The sequence below is a fragment of the Apus apus genome, chromosome 1 (genome assembly GCF_020740795.1).
Source record: "Apus apus isolate bApuApu2 chromosome 1, bApuApu2.pri.cur, whole genome shotgun sequence".
NCBI lineage: Eukaryota > Metazoa > Chordata > Aves > Apodiformes > Apodidae > Apus > Apus apus.
In genome coordinates this window covers 152,245,386-152,266,185 of record NC_067282.1, presented here as the reverse complement: position 1 = coordinate 152,266,185, position 20,800 = coordinate 152,245,386, and the positions used below count along the sequence as shown (strand labels likewise).

At 54.1% G+C, this 20,800-nt stretch overlaps 1 protein-coding gene across 2 annotated transcripts; it reads right to left on the bottom strand.

Annotated features, from left to right (window-relative positions):
- Positions 1-65: 65 nt before the first annotated feature.
- Positions 66-20,534, bottom strand: MICALL1 (MICAL like 1). Of its 2 annotated transcripts, none has more exons than XM_051624410.1 (16): positions 20,361-20,534; positions 14,328-14,376; positions 12,340-12,481; positions 11,114-11,217; positions 10,232-10,368; positions 7,278-7,858; positions 6,693-6,756; positions 5,220-5,602; positions 4,392-4,870; positions 3,765-3,899; positions 3,306-3,432; positions 2,858-2,948; positions 2,404-2,477; positions 1,932-2,046; positions 1,555-1,601; positions 66-1,246 (listed from the first exon to the last, which is right to left on the bottom strand). In XM_051624410.1, the coding sequence occupies exons 1-16, from the start codon at positions 20,504-20,506 to the stop codon at positions 1,125-1,127; spliced, it is 2,796 nt and encodes a 931-aa protein (XP_051480370.1). In that variant the 5' UTR covers positions 20,507-20,534; the 3' UTR covers positions 66-1,124. The 2 variants fall into 2 exon arrangements, with proteins under 2 accessions (XP_051480370.1, XP_051480376.1); XM_051624416.1 differs by lacking the exon at positions 20,361-20,534 and adding an exon at positions 19,410-19,841.
- Between the last annotated feature and the right edge of the window lie 266 nt (positions 20,535-20,800).

Below are 20,800 nucleotides of genomic sequence, written 5' to 3'. Positions count from 1 at the left end.
CCCCCACTCCCTTCTCCAATATACACACACGCACACACACGACAAATAAAATAAGGGGCTTTAAAAGTTTTTAAGGTGGGTTTGAATTCATCTAGTAAAGGAGGTGTAAAAAACAGCCAGACAACAACCCCTGCACACTTTTCAAGTACACAGAGATGAAGCTGGGTGACAGTCACTTGTGACCGTGTCTCTCTCCACAGCTGCTCGAGGGTGGCACCAGTGGGAAGGGGCACATGCTCCGTGTCCCTTGCCAGCACTGAGTCAGTCTTGAGCTTCTGAGCTTTTGAGCCAGTGCCTGGAAAAGGAATGTTCCTCCCTCCCCCCTGAAAGGCAGCAGAGTCAGCGGTGTTTAGCAGCATTGGGGGCAAGATGTCCTGAGTAGGGCATATGAGCTACGTCCTAGCAGCTGTGCACTGTCCCCTTGGGCCCTCTTGGCCCTGTAACAGAGCCCACCCAGCCCTAGCTCGAGAGAGAGAGGGGACAGCTCAAAATAAATAGGGCACTGGATATGTATTTTTTTTTTGGCTATGGCTCTAGAGCCTTGGGATGTGGGAGTGTTTTCTTAACATTTTAGTTTAGGCCAGTTAAATCCAAAGAATCATGCTAATACCAGAGTTTTCTCCTGAAGTTAAAAATGGGACAGGAAAGGGACAAGAGCGGGCAAGGAGGGACAGGCAGGCCCCGTCCCCTCCTGGCAGAGGTCAGAGGCACATGGAACTGTCACAGTTAGAGTGGGAGAAGGGATGGGGGGCAGTTAGTGCAAGTTTTCCCACAAACACCAAACTCCTTGGCTTGCTTCCCAGCTAAGAACACACAACAGGGTAATGTATCTGAAAAGCAAAATCCATCTTCGCCCTGCCCTGTTAGCAAGGCTTCATGGAGGGGACAGCCAGGCTCCTCCACAGCCTCGGGAAGGGGAGCACTTTGGTTGGACTCGCCCACTCCGGGCAGAGAGCTGGCATCACCTTGGGGTGGCAGCTCCGGTGCCCGGAGAGGGAGCAGGGGGAGAGGCAAGGGGAGCAGAGGGAGACAAGGCCCCCCTTCCTGGCAGGCATCCCAGCCACCTGCAGGGAGGCCAGGGCAGTGGGGCAGCACATCCCTCCCACTGCTGGTGTCCCTCTGCTCTAGCTTTTCTCCTTGGGCGACTTGCTCTTGGAGTCATGCTTGTTGCCCAGCAGCTTAAGCACCTTCATGGCCTTGAATTTGCCTTTCTTCTTGCTCTCAGTCTCCGTCTCCTTGTGAAATTCTGGGGTTGCAAAGGGAGGTTGTTACCATGGGATGCTGATGGTTGCACACACACACACGTGCACAACAACAGGTGCAAAGGTGAGAGCCATGAATCAAAGCCTTCAACTGTATCCACAATTCTTCCTGCGAGAGAGGGGGGCTCAGCACAACTGTGCCCCAAACTTTTCCCACCCTACGGGAAAGGCTCCAGAGTCACACGGAATAGATTCACTTGCTCCTTCTGCACACAATAAATGGCTTATGCTGCCCCTTGCTGGGGTGAGCAGTAAAACTATTGCTCCAAAAATCTCCCTGACAGTTCCTTACCTTTCCTTTTAATCATGGCTTCCAACATTTTATCCTCCTCTTCTTCCCTGAAAGAGTGGGAAATAGGTCAGCAATTCAGCCCTGTAAACAGCTGCTGTTCTGTTTAAGGCTAGAGAACCTCCTACTTATAAGCCATGGAGAGGCAGATCCATCACTGTCTTGTGAACATTTGCTACCAGCAGGATAAATCCCACATACTGCAAGTACTGCCCTTTCTTTCCTACACAAGGCATTCAAAGAGACAAGGATGGGGAAGCCTGGGAAAGACGTCAGCAACAAGGACATCTTGGGACACCCCTACAAGCCGCTCGTGCGGCACCGAGTCAGATGGGCTACACTTTTCCCCTCCCTCCCAGCCCACCCCACTCCTCACTCACCTCTGCCGGTCCTCATCCAGGCAGTTCACGATGGCATTTCTCTGCTCAATGATGGTCACCAGCTCCTGCATCAGCACCTTCTCCCTCCCACGGTCGTCATCAGTCCAATCCTTCTCTACCCAGCCAAACCCCAAAGAAGGACCGGCAATTAAACGGCTGAAGAAGCTCTGAAACTCAAAGCTTTTGGGTCAGAGAGCCCCTAGCATGATCCCCTGCTACCCTGCACCATGCTGTGGGGCCAGCCGGACTAGTGGTGCTGTGGGAGAGACTTGTAGGTGGCAATCTATAGGGATAAAAGAAGCATGTCACTTCATGATGGCAAGCAATGAGATGGGGCAGCAGCTCTACAGCCAGCCAATTGTGCTGGCATCCCTGAAGTTCAGTCTCTCTCCATCAGAGAGCCACCTAGACAGAGAGAAGATGATGACCAGGGGGAAAAATGGAGGCAGCTGCAGCCAGAGGGGTGCTTTACCTGGCTTGTTGAGGAGGCAACGCAGTTCATACTCAACATCTGACTGCCGCTGCTCCAGGTTCTGCTGCTTGAAGCTGCAAGGGAAAAGGGCACTGCCAGGGACCATTGCAAGGCTCCAGAGAGGCAGAACATCATCCTAAGGTACAGGGTGAGCTGGGAAAGAACCTCCAAGATATACCTCCTGTATAGAAAAGGGCCAGGGAGCCATGCACCAGCAGGGACCAGCCCTGACTGCTCAAGGCCTTCCTGCAGGAGATGCTACAGGGGCTCTGGTGACTTGCAGTGGGGCAGTTCTGAGTGCATTTGGATAAATTTTTCTGCTTGCCCTCTTTCCCCCCCTTCTCCAGGCAAGGAGGCAGTGTCAGGCTCTCCCCAGAAGCACAATTTCAGGAGGGCTCAGACAGATCTCCCTGGAAGAGTGTTGGTGCCTCCCCATGTGCTTGCACACACTTACATGTAGATGAGCTCTGACTCGTGGCGCACCAGCATGTGCTTCTCATGGATGAGTTTGAACCAGTCCACCAGCAGGCTGTCCTCAGGGCTGTCTGCCAAGCAAAGGGACAATTCACAGTCATCCTCAGCTCTGCTGGATCCCATCACCCTGCAGCAGGATGGGCTCTGCCAAGCCAGGAGAGAGGCACTGGGATACAGCAAAGCTGACCTCAGCCTATTCATGAGCCCCAAAGAGACCTTAACTCTTCTTCAGCCTGTTTACATTCTAGGGACATCTCCATGTCTAGAGTATGGCTGTGACCATACTTGGAGCCCAGCAGCACAGCACCTTGTGCTCCTCCAACCTCAGCATCAGCAGGAAGGAAGTCATCACTGGTATCTCCTTGGCTGGACACAGGGTGGCCTAGGGTCTGTCCTGCCCATGCCCACAGACAGCCCACCCCACATACCATTCTCAGCACTGCGAAGTTTTTCCTCCAGGGCCACCCCACGGTGCTCCAGCTGGTCCAGCTGATGCTCGATGGCATCCATCTCCCCATAGATATCTTCCTCGGGGATGTACTGATCTGTCTGCACCTACCAAACCACAAGGCAGAGACTTCCATTACCATCACCCAGCAGTTTCCAACAGTAAACCTGAGGCTGGACAACACTGGTGGGACTGGGAGGACAACAGATCAACTCCTAAGTGTGGATCCAAAGATCGCCACCCCACTCTGGAGCAAAGGGAGCACACAGTGCTCCCATCAACAGGGTGTAGCCTTGACACCAGCCACCCTCCCCACCCACAGCCACCTGCTGCAATCTCTACCCACACGTGCAACAGCAGGGTGCATGTGCACAGCTACAGCCCTGGGGGACAGCACAGAGCTGGCTTCCCCCTACCCTGTTCCCAAGGGCCCTTTTACCTTGCGTTTGATCAGTGGGAAGCCGTGACCCGGGGCAGGAGGACGCACTGGCTTGGAGCCCTTGGGAGGTTTCTTTGCAGAGGGGGAAGCAGCAGGTGATGGCTTCCGGTTGAAGGGGTTCTCTTTGCAGGAAGACTGTGGAGAGGGGGGACAAAAGGAGATAGGTGAGGGTCCAGGAAAGGGAAGGGATATAGCCTCTCCAAAGCTGGGACTGAGCAGACAGGGCAGCCCTAGCCATTCGTCCTGCCCCACACTGTCCTAGAGGAGGAACACAGCACTGATCTCCCACTAGCAGCCTCGCCATAGGGTAAAAACCAGCCGTGCTTCCATATGGCATCACTTTCCAAGCTTCTTTCTGCTAAGGATGCTGAATTATTGTCCTTCGTGGTTCCCTTCCTACTTGCCCTGACCACATGACATCCTGCCTCTGCTCTAGCATGTGGGGCAAGCAGAGTACAAGAAGAGCCACCATTTAACAAGCACATGCTCGAGGCTTGCTTTCAGGGGGTCACACACCAAACCTACCCAAGAGGCACACCTGGACTCATGATCCCCACTGTGACCAAGAGGGAATGATGGGGAAGAAAAGCCTCCTTGGTCTGAATGGGAGGAAGGTCACCATCTCACCTTCAGCTGTGGCTTGGGCGAGGAGGGAGTTCTAGGGCTCCCAGCACCCCCATCTGAAGCCAAGAGGATGGGTGTAGGGCTAGCCCCAGCAGGAGGCTTGGGGGGCAGCCGGCTGGGGCTGGTCTTTAGACTGCCAGTGGAGACACTCCTGCTGGTGAGCAAGGTGCTGGGCTGCGCCTCCCCACTGAAGCTGGCCAGCTCACTGGAGGAGGAGAAGGAGGAGTTGGTGGAGAGGCTGGCTGGAGCAGCAGGGCTTTCGCTGGAGGAGACGCTGGCCAGTGGCCTGTCAGTGCTGGAGGTCTTGGTGGCTGTTGGTGTGTGGACAGTGGGCTCAGAGGAACTTTTGGGCACTGAGGCTTCATCGATGTCACCCAGCACCTTGGATGAACTCTCAGAGTTGATGCTCTCGAGGCTGAGGGCTGGAGATGGGGTAGAGGATGATGGCTCAGAGTGTGACAGCCTGGAGATGGGGTGATGGGCTGCAAAGCAAAGGGAGAGAGAGCTCAGGGAGGAACAGGGGTCAGGCAGGAGTGAAGGGTAGAGTGGTATTTACTGGAGGCAGAGACCAGTGCAAAGGGAACCAGTGTCTGTCTGTCTTCAAAGAAGACAGAAGGGACCCTCCAGTGCAAAGGCTTGCCTGCAAATGCTGTACTCCTGCTGTGGGCAGAGAGGACATGGCTAGACATGGCTAGCACAAGTCCCAGCACAACCATCACTGCATAGAGGCCTGGCCTCCCAGGGTCACACAGAGGCACCTGGGAAGTGGGAGCTTCCAAGGGGCTGCACAGGTCTTGTGGAGGAGGGCTAAAGGAGTGGGGGGAAGCTCACCTAGCGGGGAAGCACTGGGGGCTCGTGGAGCTGGCCGCTTCTTCATCTTTGGGCTGCTGGTGGGAGTGATGCCGTACCAGGGGTGGAGAGGCTTGGCTGCAGTCTCACTCTGCTCCTGCTCAGGCATGCTCTTTTGGGCAGCAGCACCCTCCTCTTCCTCCTCCTCCTCTTCCTCAAAGGGGTTGTATGGTTTGGGCTCTGTGGCATCAGACCTGCTGTCCTCGCTCCTGGTTTTCCCCACCTCCTCCCCAGCCTCGTCCTCTGAAGCCCTACTCAGAATCTCATGGCTGCCTGGGGGAGGAGGGGGAGCTGGCTTCTTCTTGGGCTCTGCTTGCACTAAGGCCATCCATGGTGGGTCCTTGGCTCTCACAGCAGCTCCAGAACTGGGAAATGAAAAATGACAGGTTGAGGTGGCAGGGAGCAGAGGCAAGCTGGGATGGTGAGGCACAGGACAAGGACTTAGCCCTCAGGGGAAAGGGCAGATGGAGCAGGATGTCTCCCATGCAGAAGCAGATTTCTTATCCAAGGGTGGCCCTAGTCTTCCTGAGACACAAAGTCTTGTTCTCTGCAGGAAAACCTATGAGCATGAGGGGAGCACAGCCTGCTTGACTTCCCTGCTGGTCCCAGCATTTTGGTTTCTGAATATTACAGCCTCTATCTGCTAAGCAGCTGTAAAGGCTGAGCTTTATGGGCACATCTGTTCTACCCTCCCCAACACCAATCCTACGCCCAGCTCTGTTCTCCAGGCTGTGGATGGAGGGGGAGTCGAGTTCAGATACTTGTCCCTCTGTTGATCCCACTCCCTTCCTACACTTCAGAGGGGTGTTCAACACCTTATCATCTCAGTGAGCATCACAGGGACAGACTCATCTTTGCTACTTCCTGCAGCTGGAAGCTGTGCTTCTCCTCTGGGGACACAGCCCACGGCAAGCCCACCCTACAGCTCAGTGAGGAAAGTGGCCATCACTTGCTGCACACATCCAGCCACAGCAAACACGGGGTCCTTGTGCAACCTCCATCCCAAGACCAGCCACGAATGAACCACCAAAGAGTTCCTGGGTAAGAGCCCAGGAGGTGTAAAGGTTGCAGCCAGAGACTCACAATGTCCCTGCATTGGACCTTTCCTGGGACAAACCCTCCATAAGGGCAACAAGCGTCCCCTTCTCAGCAATCACAAGCAGGGCCATTTCAGAAGGCACTTGGCAGCCTGCACGTGTCACAGAAACACCTTCCTGAAGCCCTCAAACTCTTTACAAACCCTAAGAGACAAAAACCCTGGGAGATACAGACAAACACTGACAGCCTGACTGCACTGCACTGGCACCTGTTAGGTAAGGGAAGGGAGCTGGTCATAGGCTACATCCTGCCATGAGCAGGGGCTGGTGGAAGTAGGAGGGGACACCACAGCTGAGCCATTTACACAGCCCCACTCACTGTGGGGTTTGCAGGTGATCTGTGCACAGAAGGACGTACCGATCAGAGGAGCAGGGTCTCCCTCGGGGTTTTGGGACAGGGGGGCTGGCTTCAGGTACCCTACCTAGAAAGACATATGGTCAGACAGTCACAACACCAAAAGGACATGAAGAAAGAGGTTAAATCAACATGAGGCACCTCTTACACATCTCCCCACAGGAGGCTGGCTATTCTCACTCTGTGAAGACCTCGTGGCATTTCTTCCACAGCCGGTGCAGTCAGTCAACCCCAAACATCCCCTTTGCCTTTTTCTCCCCATCCCACCCTGGGAGTTGCAGCTGGAGAACTGATGTGCCCCTCTGTCCCCCCACCTGCAAACTGTTCTAGCACTGCCACCTTCCCTCCACACTGGCAGCACCCTCTGGAGAGCACTGGCAAAGTAGAAGGGAGCAGGCAGGCATGAAACCTAGCATTGCTGTCTCCGCTACAGGGATGGCTGGCAGTCAAAGGCTCAGCCTCTGAGCCTGAGATTTATTTAGAGGCAGAAGGCTACTGAGAAGCAACAACACTCATCCAACCTGCTGTTGACCACCTTGGCTGCTGAGGAGGTGGAAGGTAACCCCTGCCACCCCTGTGTTCTCTTACCATTCACCATGCCAGGCCCGCACTCACTGCCATCACCCTGGAGAGTGGACCTGGGCCGGGGGACAGGGTGTGAGGTTGGAGGGGAGAGTGCTGATGGATCAGTGGTCCTCCTTGGGGCAGGGGTGGGCCGTGTATCCCTGAGGCATCCATCCAGTGAGCTGGCTTTGTCCTGGGTGAGCACTGTGGGCTTGCTGGGAAGGGGAGGTCTGGGGGGAGTTTGGGAGATGGGCGCCTCGCTGCCTGCATGAGCAGGGGGCATCGCTGTCTCTTCTTTGCTGGGTGTGCTGTCCTTCTCTGCTGGGCCAGCTGGCACCTCTGCAGGCACCTGGGTCTCTGTCACACTCTCCAGGGATTCGGCATCATCCTTCCCCACCTCTGCTCCTGCTGGGAGGGCATCCTCACCCACACTGCCAGCCTCTGATTCAGTTCTTAGCTCTGGTGACTGTCGGTCTGGGCTGGTCCTCCTCTCTGCCTTTCCACTCATGGGCAATTTACCACGATGCTGTGTGCACACAAAAGTCCCCGCCTCTGGCCCGGGCTTGTATGACCCTGGGAGCAGCGTGCTGGAGCACTCCTTACACCTGCCAACAAGAAGAGAGAACCCTGTGAGATGGGGGACTCCATCCTGCCCCTCAAGGAAGGCAATGCACCTGGGAGATCCTTGCAGGGCTGTGAAGTTAATTCCCACCCCTGCTACTAAATCCTAGCATGGTCTTGGGGAAGTAATTTGGGAGAGGAACAGAGAAACATCATCATGCCACTGTATGGTTACATGGGGAGTTCACAACTCAGAGACTGTATGCAATTGGGCTCCTCCTTCAACTTGGAAAGGACTCAAAAGATGTAGAATTGGAACAGTTACTATTGAGATACAGCATGGTTTCCAGACCTTGAAAAGTAGAAACCCAGCGTTCCTGGAAAAGATGCAGCTGCTGGGGGGCAGGAGCTACAAGGTCAGAGGTGGCCCTGAGAGGGGGAGAGGAATCAACCATTCACAGACATGAAAAAGGAAGGAGTATCAATTAGAATTCAGGGGCAGTTGGTTCAGAGCTGGCACAGGGAGGCTATGGGCTGCCTTGTGGAGGCCAAGGGTCCAGGTATGTTACAGAACCATCAGACACATTTGGGGGAGGGGAGGAAGGGGAATAAACCACCTCCCCTCTAATTCTGCATATTAAATAAAATGAGGCCACTTCTGACTCAGGAAATCTCTATGCTGGAGGCTTGAAGAGCAGACAGGAGAAGCAGCATACAAGCCTAGCCTGGTCTCACCCTTGCTGGTGCTGACCATGGCCCCCACCAGGGTCACAGCGTTTGGCTGGCAGGACGAGGGAATGATGCAGTAGGGCAGATCGTACGCTCCACCTTGCCTGCTGAAACTGGGCTAATAGTCTCCCTGTCCTTCACTGTCTGCCACATCTCCTTAGATCATCCACTCCTTCCCTACTGAGCCTTTGAATCCTCCCTAATGAAGCCCTTCAGGCACAAGTGTAATGCACAGCCCTGGCGACCAAGTCAGCCCTTTTCCACCAGGGAAGGGAGGTGGATAGCGTACATCAAAGACAGCCAAGGGCTAGGGGGCTGATCAAGCACTCCCATGAAAACCAAGCTTGTTCCTTCTTGCCTGAATACCTGGTGCTCATGGCACCTGACTGCCCTACATGGCATGCTGACTGTTTTGGTTGAGGAATTCTGTTCTGGGTGTCCAGTTGACTGGGATTTCCTTTGAAATGTAGAGCACAAGCATGAGGACAGAGGGGCTTTAGAGAGGAGTGTCATGAAATGAAGAGATGGCAAATTTGGACAAGAGGAGAAAGAGGTTTGTTTTCATTTTATCTCCATCCACAGAGAATTTTGCCACAGGACTTTCCTAACCAAACAGCACCCGTGAGGCAGCAAGGAATTAATTAATTAATTAAATAAATAAATAAATAAAGGACAAGAAAAGCATAAAGAGGCAAAACATTCCAGATAAAATTACAGGGATCTCTCACTACTCAGTCTGAAGGGCCATAAGCTGTGCTGAGGCAGACACGAAACCTTTCCTAGTTCTGGCCCATGAGCAATGCTGCACCTGCACCCCGAAGCTTCTGCTTTTGCCCCAGCTGCAGTCGGGAAGCTTGATGGGCCCCAGCTCAGCTCAGCCCCCTCCTGCAATGCTGTTTCTATGACACATCCCCAGGTGGATTAGGCAGGAACTGTTTACACAGGTGAATGAGGCCTCCAGTATCTTCCCACTGGCTCAATATTTCTGTCCTCAGATGCCAGCTGCCCACTTGCCAGCTCTTGTTCTGTGGCCCACAGGGGAGATCTCATCATCACCCCTTCATCATCAGAGCAGGGAAAGCAAAGTGAAATGACTTCACAGGCACTGCAGGTAAGGACCTGTGCCCAGGGAGTAACCACAGAGCTGCTGACATCTAATCCCTCATTCCCCAGTTTGGTAACAATCTGCAGCTCTTCACATGCTCCCCTGAGAGCTCAGCACCACCCCCGGCAGCACGGGAGCCTGTATATCCAGTTGACATGGAGTGTAGATGGAAGGACGTCTGTAGGATGATGTCCTGGCTGAGACCTCATCAGAAGGTAGTGGGGGGGGGTTCTAGGTAGGCAGGTGCAAGAGGCAGAGAATCCTGGTTTATGGAGGTGGGAGAAACACAAAGGGCTGGGATATCAGGTCAGTGAAACGGGAAAGTGCAAGAGAGCAGGGAGTAGAGGAGGCAAGCAGCACAGGGCTGGACACGAGGGGCTAGTCAGACCTCTGGGACAGGAGGCTGGCGGGAAAGCGGACCCCTCCGGTATCACTTTGGGCACGGTCGCTGATGCCCCACCATTACCCAAGGACACAGACACACAAAGACAGGGTGCAACTGGCCTGAGACCTCCAGTTTGCCGAGGAGAGCGGGCGCCCCAGCAGGCCTGGCCATGCCATGCCATGCCATGCCATGCCATACCTGAAGCACTGGCGGTGGTAGAGCTTGCCCTCGGCCAGGTAGCGCTGGACCAGGTGGACGTGCTGCTGGCAGGCCGCGCAGGTACTGCTGAGCATGCTGCGCTGGGACCGCTCCGACGGGTCCAGGGGAGCATCATCCTGAGACACAACACACAGGGAGCTCAGGATGGGGGTCACCAGCTGCTCCCCAGCCCCACGGCTCCTCCAGGGCAGCTGCTCCCTGCACAAGGCCCCGTAGCCAAGTGCCTGTGGCACAGCTCGGGGGCTGAGCTCAGGGGCTGAGCTCAGGGGCTGGCAACGCACAGAACAGCTGCCCCTGAGTCCAGACGCAGGCAGGCTGCCTCTTCCCAAATTAGAAGGGGCTACTCCAGAACATGCCTTGCTCCTATGTAGGGCTGAAGGGGTGTAGAGGGACCAATCTAAACCCCAGGCAGCAGGGACCTGCAAGAGAAAGCCCCTCTCTTGGAAGAATGTGCCCTCCCAGACGTCTGCTAAAACCAGAAATAAAGAACCAAGCAAGGAAAACAAAATCTTTTCTGCTCTTCCAATGCCACATTCTTGCTCCTTCCTCATCTACAGGGTTATCCTCTCATCAGAAGGGGGGTGCTTGTGCCTTGGGTAGCTCAAGAAACCATCTGGCACCAATTCACTCGGTCTCTTTCCTGCCATGAACAAATTCCAGTCCACAGACTCCTAGAGAGAAATCACTCTCTCAGCTGGGTCCCTCAAAGCACCAAAATCCCAAACTCCCCTCCCACCCCCAAATACACAGGCAGACCCTTGCAAAGATCCATCCTGCTTTGACAGGCTCTCTCCCAATTCCTCACCCACAGCACAGGGGCACCACTGCCTCTGGCTGGCTTTTAATCAAGAAATTGGGTACCTGTGGTGCTGGGGAACTCTCAGCTGCATCCACAGGCTTCTGGTGGGACAGCAGAGGAGGTGAGGAGGCAGCAGCTGGGTGCTTCATAGGCGGAGGGACTCTGGCTGGAGGCAGAAAGCAAGGAGGATCAGGCACCCAGAGGAGCAATGACTCACACAACCCATGTGGGGGAAGGGGAGGGGAAGAATAAAATAAAATCATCCAGCCTTGTGACATAGGATGGGACTTGCCGCTCCTGACACTTCAGTGACTATTTTAGGTGGAAGAGACAAACACAATCTAATAATGGGTTGGCTGCAAGGCTGCCATAGAGCCTGGCCCTCTGCTGTGCATCCCCTTCTGTGGCCCACGGACACCAGCCTCTCACTGTGATTTGATTTACATATCAAATGCTGCTTGGCTTGGCTTCCTTGTAACCAACTCCCTAAGCAATGCTTACAGCCCAGAGCACTCTGGTAGCTGCTGATGTATTGTTGTGACCCATTGGGCCGCAGGGCTTCCAGGCTGTCAGCAGGTCTGCAAAGCATCTCCCTTGCCCATTAGGGCTGGCACTCACAGACCAGTCCCCAGTGGGAGCACTCAGCTGGGAGGCCAGCATCCTAGGAGAAGTACAAGCATGTGGAAGAGATACATCTGATATTGTGGCTAGAGAGTGGAGCAGAGGAGACCTGCAGCCCTTGCCTCCACCCAAGAGGGATGCCCTGGAAGAGCAGCACACAGCTCAGGTTGCAGTGGCAAGGATAGATGAGCTGATGCAAGACACTCCACCCTAGCTCCCCTCCATCTGTCCTCCAGTCTCTTCACACTTAGCAGATGTGATAAAAAATAGCTGTGGTAGGCGGGTTGCCTATCTAGCTTTCTCCCATCTTAGTGGGTTAAAGCAGCTCACAAAGGGGTCTGATGAGCACCAGGGGTGGTGGCCCAACCCAAGCGGCAGGAATGCAGCGCAGAGGGAGGAGAAACAAGGCGTTCCTCTTTCCTTTCTGAAGCTTGGGCTATTAAATCACTCCACACCTCTTGTGAAACCTTGCCCAACTCCAGTCCTTGTTCCCTGCCTTCCTCAGCAGCACCAGCAAGACCCAGGAGAGGCAGGTACTACACACTCCTCTCCCCTTTTCCAAAAACACACACGGCTCCCATTTGCCAGAGGAAGGAGGAAGCACAGGGTAAGGCTGGGTCGTCAAGTTGGGGCAAACTGGAAGCCAGAGGGGTGGGAGGACACTCACCTTGGCTGGGGTTGTTGAAATGGTTGTAATACTGAGACACGTAAGTCATGATACTGAGGCAGTCTGGGACTTTCATGGAGACCATGTCATTGGGATCTAGCAGGGCTGGAATGCCCAGCTCCCGCTCTGCCAATTCAAAGGCCTGCAGGAACAGCAGAGAGAGGCGCTAAGGAGAGAAAACTGATGCTCTCTGAAAAATAACACACAAATCAAGTTGGAAGGACCCTGGGGAAGGCTAAGTAGTAAGCCTATGGCACCCCTGATGGACAGAGGGATTTGACTGGAAAGGTGACATCAGACGCAAGGGAACAAGTTGCTGCAGCTGCCCTTTCCTCCAAGTCTCTTTCAGCTGCCTGTCCCTCTGCAGCTCCCACCTGAGGGGTCCTGGCATTTAGCTGCTGCACTGGGACAGGGAGGGTAACTCTAAGGAAGTCTTAGTTTCCGTTGGAAAAAAATCCCAGTGTTATTTCAACCTGTGGAATGGGCTCAACACCACTGCCCCCACACAAGAGCCCAGCAGAGCCTTGGCTGGCACCGTGAAGGGCCTAGAGCTGGCAGATACTTCCAGCCAAACACCAGCTCTAGTGAGCAGTGTCCCTGGCCTCCCCAAATGCTCACCCCACAGAAACACCAACTTTGTCCATCCTTTCATGCTCAGGGGTGTCACATCTCTCCCCTCCACAGTTAACACAGCCATCCCAGCTCAACAGCCAACAGCCTGTCATGCACAAGCCACTTCAGCACTTCCCTGTGTCTCAGCAAGCAGAAATGACAAGGATGCTGTGATAAGAAGCACTCAGCTCCTACAACTGCATACACGGCTATTTGAAAGGAAGGAGGGAAGGAGTAAAACAGCTGTTTGAGAGCTTCCCACTTAGCCGCGTGTGTGGATTATGGGCTATGGTCTGCCCATCAGGCTGCTGTGCCAAGGGCACATGCGTTGATCTCCAAGGGAGGGGGGATGCAAGGCTATGGCAGGGACTAAAGAGAAAGCAAGTCAGGAGAGACTGAGAGTGGTGGGGGTGCTGAACGGGGAGGTACCAGGTGCAGGGTGTGGGTAAGGACTGAAGATGCCTGGTCTCTGGGGCACAAAGTGCTGTGCAAGGTGTGGGATCTAAAGAAAAGGAATGGAGAAATAAATGAGAATGGATTTTTCTGGTAACTGGGGATGTAAAATGCCCCTGTGGACACCCAGCTCTGCTCAGCCTGGCTTTAACATGGTGCTTTGGACTGAGCCTTGCTGAACACAGGCTGCAAGGAGCAGGGAGCGAGGAGAAGCCAGCTTAGGGGTCACTAACAGGACAAGAAACCTGTTGCGTGGCTCTTGAATGGGAAAAGTTGCTAATGGCTGAAAGGGGCCAACTGGAAAGCCAGGACCCAACTAGAGACCCCAAAACCTGAAAACCCAAATGACCTAGATCAAGTCATTTTGGGAAGGTGATGGTGATGTGTTTCCATGGACTATCAGATGGACTTTGCAGCAATTAGGTCTTTCTTTAAGTCAAAAAAACAAAGCTGTTGCTGCTTTGTCCTACCCCTAGCCTCTGGGGTTGGGCATTTCCCCATTCCCCACTGCCTGTGTCTGCTGTTGGCTCCAGCCATCCCAAGCAGGAGGGGAACGTTGCAGATCAGTCTAAGTTCAGCAGGATCTTCCTCTTTGCTTATGCCTGAAGTAAAACTAGCTTCCTGTTTCTATTGCCTGCAAGTCTGGAACAACTGTGGTCAAGAAGATGTTGCACCATTTTAACCTTCACCTGAGATGTTGTCTTGGCAACTACCAGGATAACCATCTTATCTTCTCTTTGGTACAGGCTGGAAGCTGATGTTTCAGATTCCCTTATGTTTCCCAAGAAGCTCCTCTCTGTTGCTTAAAAACACAGATTGTTCTTACACTCTCACCACCATCACGAAGTCCTCCCACACTACATGACCTCCATCAAGTCATCCTCATGTCCCTTCCTTATCTGCACAGCATAATGGGGACTTACCAAGCGGTTATTCTCATAGACATCATCCTTGGAGAGAGAATCAAAGTCTCTGAAATGAGAAAGCACAAAAAAAACACATGAGGTCTAGAGGGAAAGTGCCCCAATGCCACCATACACGGGTTGTCACGACAGCCAACCTTACAACAACTCAACATCTGAGATCTTAGATAAATAAAACTGTGACAAAGAAAATTTCAGGCTGTAAAGAGACAAAGAATCCAAAAGGAAATTGCAATTAAAAAAAGAAAGCAAGTCCCAAAAGGGTGGTGACCAGGAAATGAAAATGTTGTTCTCATCTCTCATTACGTGCCACTTCTGCCCTTGAGAGTAAGGGCTGCAGAAATATCAGGGCCACTTTCCTATTAGCACCACACATCAGTGCACTGAAGGGTGCACGATGTTGTGCTGACTTTACCCCTCCAAGGCCTGGTACCAGCACAACAGCAGGTTGCAGGGGAAGCAGATCCTCCACCTCAAGAGAAAAAGCTACCTGCACTAGGTCTCTCCCTCCTATGAGGGTCCTTAGGCAAACCTCCCTGCACCACCTGAAATGATCTGAGGTCACTCCAGGATTTGGGCTGACAAAGGTCTTAAACTGCACTTCTGTTCTGGTCTGCCCCCCTAGACTCAGCAAACCATCCTCAGCCACAGCCTTCACAGCGAGACAGCTTGCTGAACACACGGGGCTCAGGGCACAGAGAGGAACCCCAGCAGCTCCCAACCTGGGCATTTAATGGTATTTCACTTGTTCCCTTGGAACCCTTCAGGGGATCAAATTGGCTCAGCCACAGGGATCAACTAGCTTCAGGGATCAACTGCTTTCATCAGAGGAGCAGACAGTAGAGAATTAAAGCAGGTTTTCAGTAGAGGGAGAGAAATACAGGAAGGAGTTAGTTTTGCCTTTTGCATGTGCATGTGGGTATAATGTGTGAAAACAGCATCAGGCTAAACTGATTACAGCCTCTTCCTGCCAAGGATCTCAGCTGTGCTACCAAAAAAAACCCCCATGCAGCAGCTTGGGGTGCCTGCGAGCTGGATTCAGAGAACACAGTACAGAGAGGTTTATGGTCAGGTGAAGCTGCCCCAATGGCCCAGAGAGAGGTGCCAAAGCCTGGGAGACCAACCAGGAAAGACAATTCACATTAGAAGGGGCAGGACATCTGTCCCCCATCCCAAAGGTGTTGTGCAGGAATTGGGCAAGACTGTGAAACCGCAGCCACAGGCCCAAAGAGAGGTGCTGCGGAGCCTCCCTTCCTCCATCCTCCTCTGGGTTTTGCCTTTTCCTGTAAGGCAGACCCAGCCCACCCCAGCCACACACCACAGGGCAACCGGCCCCTTCTCGAAGCCCCTCGCCCGTGTTTCCCAACACCGCAGAGGAAGTCTGTGATGAGGTCAGGAAGATTTTCCCAGCTGCCTGCGCCACCATAAATTTACACTTCCTCCATTCAAAAGCAGGAGGCTGCTGGTGCCATTTCCCCCCAGGATGAATGAAGCTGAAGCCACTCGCTGCTGCGGGTGCAAACGCAGCAGGCACACTGAAGATGGGCTGGACCTTCTGCTCTGTGTTAAGCACCTTCTGAAAGCTCACGTAAATAACATGCACAGAGCTCAGCCTGGTGAAAATACTGCAACTTCTCCCTCTCTACACACTGGTGAGAAAAGGCTTCAGCCACAGCCTTTGCTTTGATGTGAAAACTAGTGCCTTTTTTGTATTTATTACTAGTTTCCACTGGGAGATGTTATTTCCCTAAGTTGTTTTTTTTTTTTTTTCTTAGAGAACTTCTCTAACCTTGATGGTTTTTTTTTGGTTTGGTTTGGTTTTGTTCTCTTTTTAAAGAAAATCCCTGTTTGGGAACACAGGAGAAGCGATGACAGCAAAGTTGATGTATCAACTGCCCTCTAAACATTCATGACCTTCCTTTTGAATGCCCTCACTTTCAGGATATGGGAGTGGTGCAGCTGGAAGCTTGAAGACTCCTTGGTGGCCTGGGCTGGGAGAACATTTTTTGACAGAAAAAACATGACGTCCATTGCAGTCTGCCCCAGAGAACCAAAGCTGTTTTAGTAAACCAAGGCAAATCTGCCTGGAAAAGCAGATGCCAGCAGAGAGGACATGAAGCTCACGAGGTAACCAAGCAGCAAAGAAATATATTTTTTCCATAAATGTAAGACTGCAGACTCTCAGCTTTTCCCGGGATATTGAAGTCCACCAGTACAGGGCCCCAGGGATCACAGTTTATTCAGTCACTCTCCGCTGCATTTTCCAGCTCCCTCTCCAAACAAACCAAACAGGACCGCACCGATCTCCCTCACTCCCAACACGGGCACTCCCACATGCTGCTCTGTTGTGTGGCACCCCTGCAGCTCCAGGCATATTCCTGGCATGTGCAAGGAGCATGGCCTGTCAGGCATGGGAGAAAGACACCTCAGACATACCCCTTTCCTCTTCGTAAACTGCCTCCTCTGCAGAAAGACCAGAACTTGCCATCTCGCAGCTCTGTGACATGTGGCTGCATGTCACATTATTTCCTTGCCTTGATCTCAGCAGCTTTTCATCTAGCCCTGCTCAGGCTCCTCTCCCAACAACCTACCAGTCCAAGGGATCAGATGTAAGAATCATTGAGACTCTCTGGCTATCCCAGTTGAACAACTGTCTTGACTCTGCAAACCCCTGGAGTAATACTTCCATGCAAATAACATCCCAAGTGCTTACCTAATTAGATACATACAGAGCCACTAAGCACTCCGGGGTTTAGGGCAGCTGCCAGGGAGCACAGCAGACCCAGGGGAGGGGGAAGGGTGCGCCATCCGGCTAAAACCAGAGCAAATTCCTGGATTCCTCAAGTATAAATCATGAGCACTTTAACGGCAGTACTGCATAATAAGCCCTTCAGCTTTCCAGGTCTTGTCAGGGAAACGCAGGCAGTACATGGGAAGGAACAGATGAAATTTGTGATCCTGCCTGTAACCAAACCCACGGCCCTAGGGACACAAAACAGCATTTCTCACACACGGCTCTCATCTCCTGTTCTCCTCAAGCCTCCATCTCTCTCAGCACTCAAAAGGCATGTGCCATGCTCTCTTATTCTTCTCACTCCCAAATGCCAAGAACCTTCCGCGAGCTCCAGGGAGTCTGCATAGCTTGGGATGCTGAAAGATGCCTTTTTCTTCACTAAGCTGCAGCAAATGCCTTGTAAACACTAATTTCATGCTTTAGATTTCTACAGCACTGAGCAAACAAACTCAGTAATCCCTACAGTCCACTGTCAAGTTGGCCTGGATGCTTCCAGCTTAACTGACAAGGGAAAAGAAGAGATTAAATGTTTTGCCTTGAGATCACACAGCGCAGTCAGAAGCTAAACCCAGGGTTCCCCTTTCCCCAGTGGGGAGAGAGAGGTGGTAAGACCAGGTGAGGTGTGTACAGCAGCAGAGCTCAAATCAGAGACTTTCACAGTTCAACACACAGGTCCCACGGGTACGGACCTCATCCCTGGTGGTCAGTTTAAGACACCTTTAGCTGGATTCAATAGATCCTGAGCACTTGCAGTTTACTTCTTTTATCAATTTAAAAAAAAAAAAACCAAAACAACAACAACCCTCTAGTAGTTCCAAGAGCTCTGCAAGAGCTCTGAACCTCTCCAGGGGAGCACCCCTCTGATACCACCTGCCTTATCTCAAGGCAATCATGTTCAAAATGCAGAAAACCGTCCTGAGCCTCACTTGCCTGTATGGGCTTTCAGGACAGCCTCTTCCCCAGCCTGTCACCTACCAGCACAGCAGTGGGCATGGCCAGACAACCAGGAGAGACCTACAGCCACCACAGCATGTACAGAAAGCCCAGAGGCTCACACTGCCAGAGAAGTGGTGTCACACAGGTAGAGCAGAGAGCTCCAGCTCATCTCTTTTGTGGATGGATGTGCTCATTCCTCCCCTCTGTGATCCAAGTGGAAAGCAGCAGGAAGTGGGGAAGCAGCCGAGTACAGAGGAACTTCAACCTTTGGGAAGCAGCACGGCCAGGAGAGCCTTGCACTAAGCAAGCCCACGCCAGATCAGAAATGCACTCACAGATCCCTGCCGAGTCCCATTATTGGGCTGACTGAAAGCACTTTAGAAGAAACGAAGGGCAACTACTTTTCCTCAGCTGTCAGGAGATTTACTGACTCGGATCCGATCCTCCCACTTCCAAATTGGGATAGGCTGAAGAAGCTGGAATCAGATGAAATGATGCTACTCTCCTGACCACCCTCGGAAAATCCTTCTACAACATGCCATGTCCTTGTAAGGCCCTGGGCTTTGTCTCTACAACACAGCTCATGCAGAGGACCTGTGAAGAATTTATTTAGGACATCTGCCAGGAGCAGATTTAAGCCCACTGACAACTTAGGGCTGCTGTTTAATGGGATGGCAAATATGGTTAATGTGAAAGCATTGGGTGGCTTTAGCGGTGTTCATCGTAAGCTTTTGCTGAACCTCTGCTTTTCAGCTCCCAGTTACTGTGCCACTTACAAAAAAGAAATAAATTAAAATTTCAGAAAAACAGGAATGGCCAAATACTGCTGTCCTGAATTTGCCTCTTCCCCTCCAGCAGCCTTGAGACTGGTTACGTTTTCAGACGCCCTATCCTGTCTGGTCAGAACGAGCCATTCCACGTAGGACCGGCTTGTCCACGCAGCTCCCTCAAGACCCAGAGTGATGCAAAGCCGTGGCCGATTTCGGCTCTTGGTGGTTCCCAAACACCACGCTCAGGGGTTCTGCGGCAGCTCCCCGAAGCACAGCAGTTTGGCTTCTAGCCGACCTGTTCAGCTCCTGCTTGCAGGAGCACAGGCCTGTTTTGCCCTCTCATGGGCACGGCAGCTCCGCCGTGGAGTCACTGACAATCCTCTGCCTGCTAGAGGTTGCTGTTGTGACAAAAGACCATCCTAGGGCCAGCTCAGAAAAGAGGATTTGGTTAATTCAGGCAACCTCAGAGGAAGAACCACAAGTCCCAGGGCAAAACGTGACAGGGGACGCACAGCCCAGCTTTGCTGATGGGTAAGGAGCACGTGCACCCTTGGAGGCATGGCAAGGTGGGGCAATGCCTACCTGGATTGCAAGGGCTACCAAAGATTAGAGCAGAGAGGAGGAGGATTCCCAGCAGCGCAGGATTATGGCGGCAGGTTGGGGCAGATTCCTTCCAGCAGCTCAGCCAGTTTCTCCAGCCTGACACCGTGCCCCCAAGCAATCCCAAACTCACCAGCTGCCTCTTGAAACTCACATTCCACCTCAGAGCCATCCTGCAAATGGGAGGCTGATGGAGGAAGCTCAACTCCTAGCCATTTGCTGAGGGAGGCTAGCAAGGCTTAATGCTCCTGCTGGTATTTGCTAACTCCTGCTCTCCCTGTGGCATCCACAGATGACAAACTGGAAGCAAATTCAAGAAGAGACCTGGCCCAGGGCTCTGCCTGTTTCGGAGGGGCTTGGCAGCAGGCAATGTCTCTGTGCAGGGCAGGCCTCTGGAAGGAGGAATGCCCATCTCTCAGTGAGGCAAAGCCCCCCAGCCATGCCCAGCTGCCAGCACCTTGCCTCCTCCCTGGCAAGCACCGCTCCCAGCTGGACACCGGGCAGCGCCAGTACCCGGCTGGCGGCCAGACCTAGCCCACCTCCCTGCTCTCCCGAGCCTTAAACCACACGGCTCCTGCCAACCCTGACCTTGACGGGCCTCCAAGCCCGGGTCAGAAGGTCGCTGACCGTAACACAGCATCCTTCATCCCCGGTGCCCGTTATTTCGGGCGGCAAGGCAGCCACTGCTGCGCTCTCTGCCCCTGAACCCCCCGTCCCTGCCAGGGGAGGCTCCGTCCCTCCCTGCCAGCCCCCCTGGCGCAGAGCGGCCCCGGGGGCAGCCGCGAAGGGGCACAGACGGCCCAGCCCCTCCAGGAACGGGGGCTCCGGGCGCACCTCCCCTCCCCCCCCCCCCTCCCCTCCCCCCCCCCCCCCGGAGCGACCGGAGCCGGGGCCGGTGCCGGCGCGGCCTGCCCCGCGCCGCCGCTGCCTTACAGGAGGTCGGGCCGGTGGCGGTGCAGGATGGCGCAGAAGGCCAGGCCGTCGCGGAAGGAGGCGCTGAGGTCGCGGATCTCCACGCCGCGGTAGCCGCGGCACTGCCGGCGGCACCAGGCTTGCAGCGCGCCCCGCGGGCCCGACATGGGGGCGCCCGCCGCCGCCGCCGCCGCGCGCCCGCTGGGCGGGGCCGGCCGGGGCGGGGCCCCGCGGGGGCGGGGCTTCCAGGGAGGGGGCGGGGCTTACCAGGAGGGGGGTGGGGCTTCCCAGGAGGGGGCGGGGCTTAGCGCGGCCCCCGCCCGCCCGCGCGCTGCCCCGGGGCGGCGGGAGCACCGCGGGCTCTTCCCGAAGGGGCGGGGAAGGGCTGGGAACCGGGGGGCAGGGAGACCCGAAGGGAGCCCGGCCGCAGGGCTGGCAGCCTCCGGGGGAGCGGGGCAGCA

What these genes read in the sequence shown, in the direction of transcription:
- MICALL1 (XM_051624410.1), bottom strand. Translation starts at nt 20,506, where the DNA reads ATGTCGGGCCCGCGGGGCGCGCTGCAAGCCTGGTGCCGCCGGCAGTGC. An exon ending in ACTTCGCAGTGCTGAGAATG is followed by an intron (nt 2,949 to 3,305) that starts GTATGTGGGGTG and finishes TTTGCTTGGCAG; the next exon opens with ACAGCCCTGAGGACAGCCTG. An exon ending in TTGCCTCCTCAACAAGCCAG is followed by an intron (nt 2,047 to 2,403) that starts GTAAAGCACCCC and finishes TTGGCTGGGTAG; the next exon opens with AGAAGGATTGGACTGATGAC.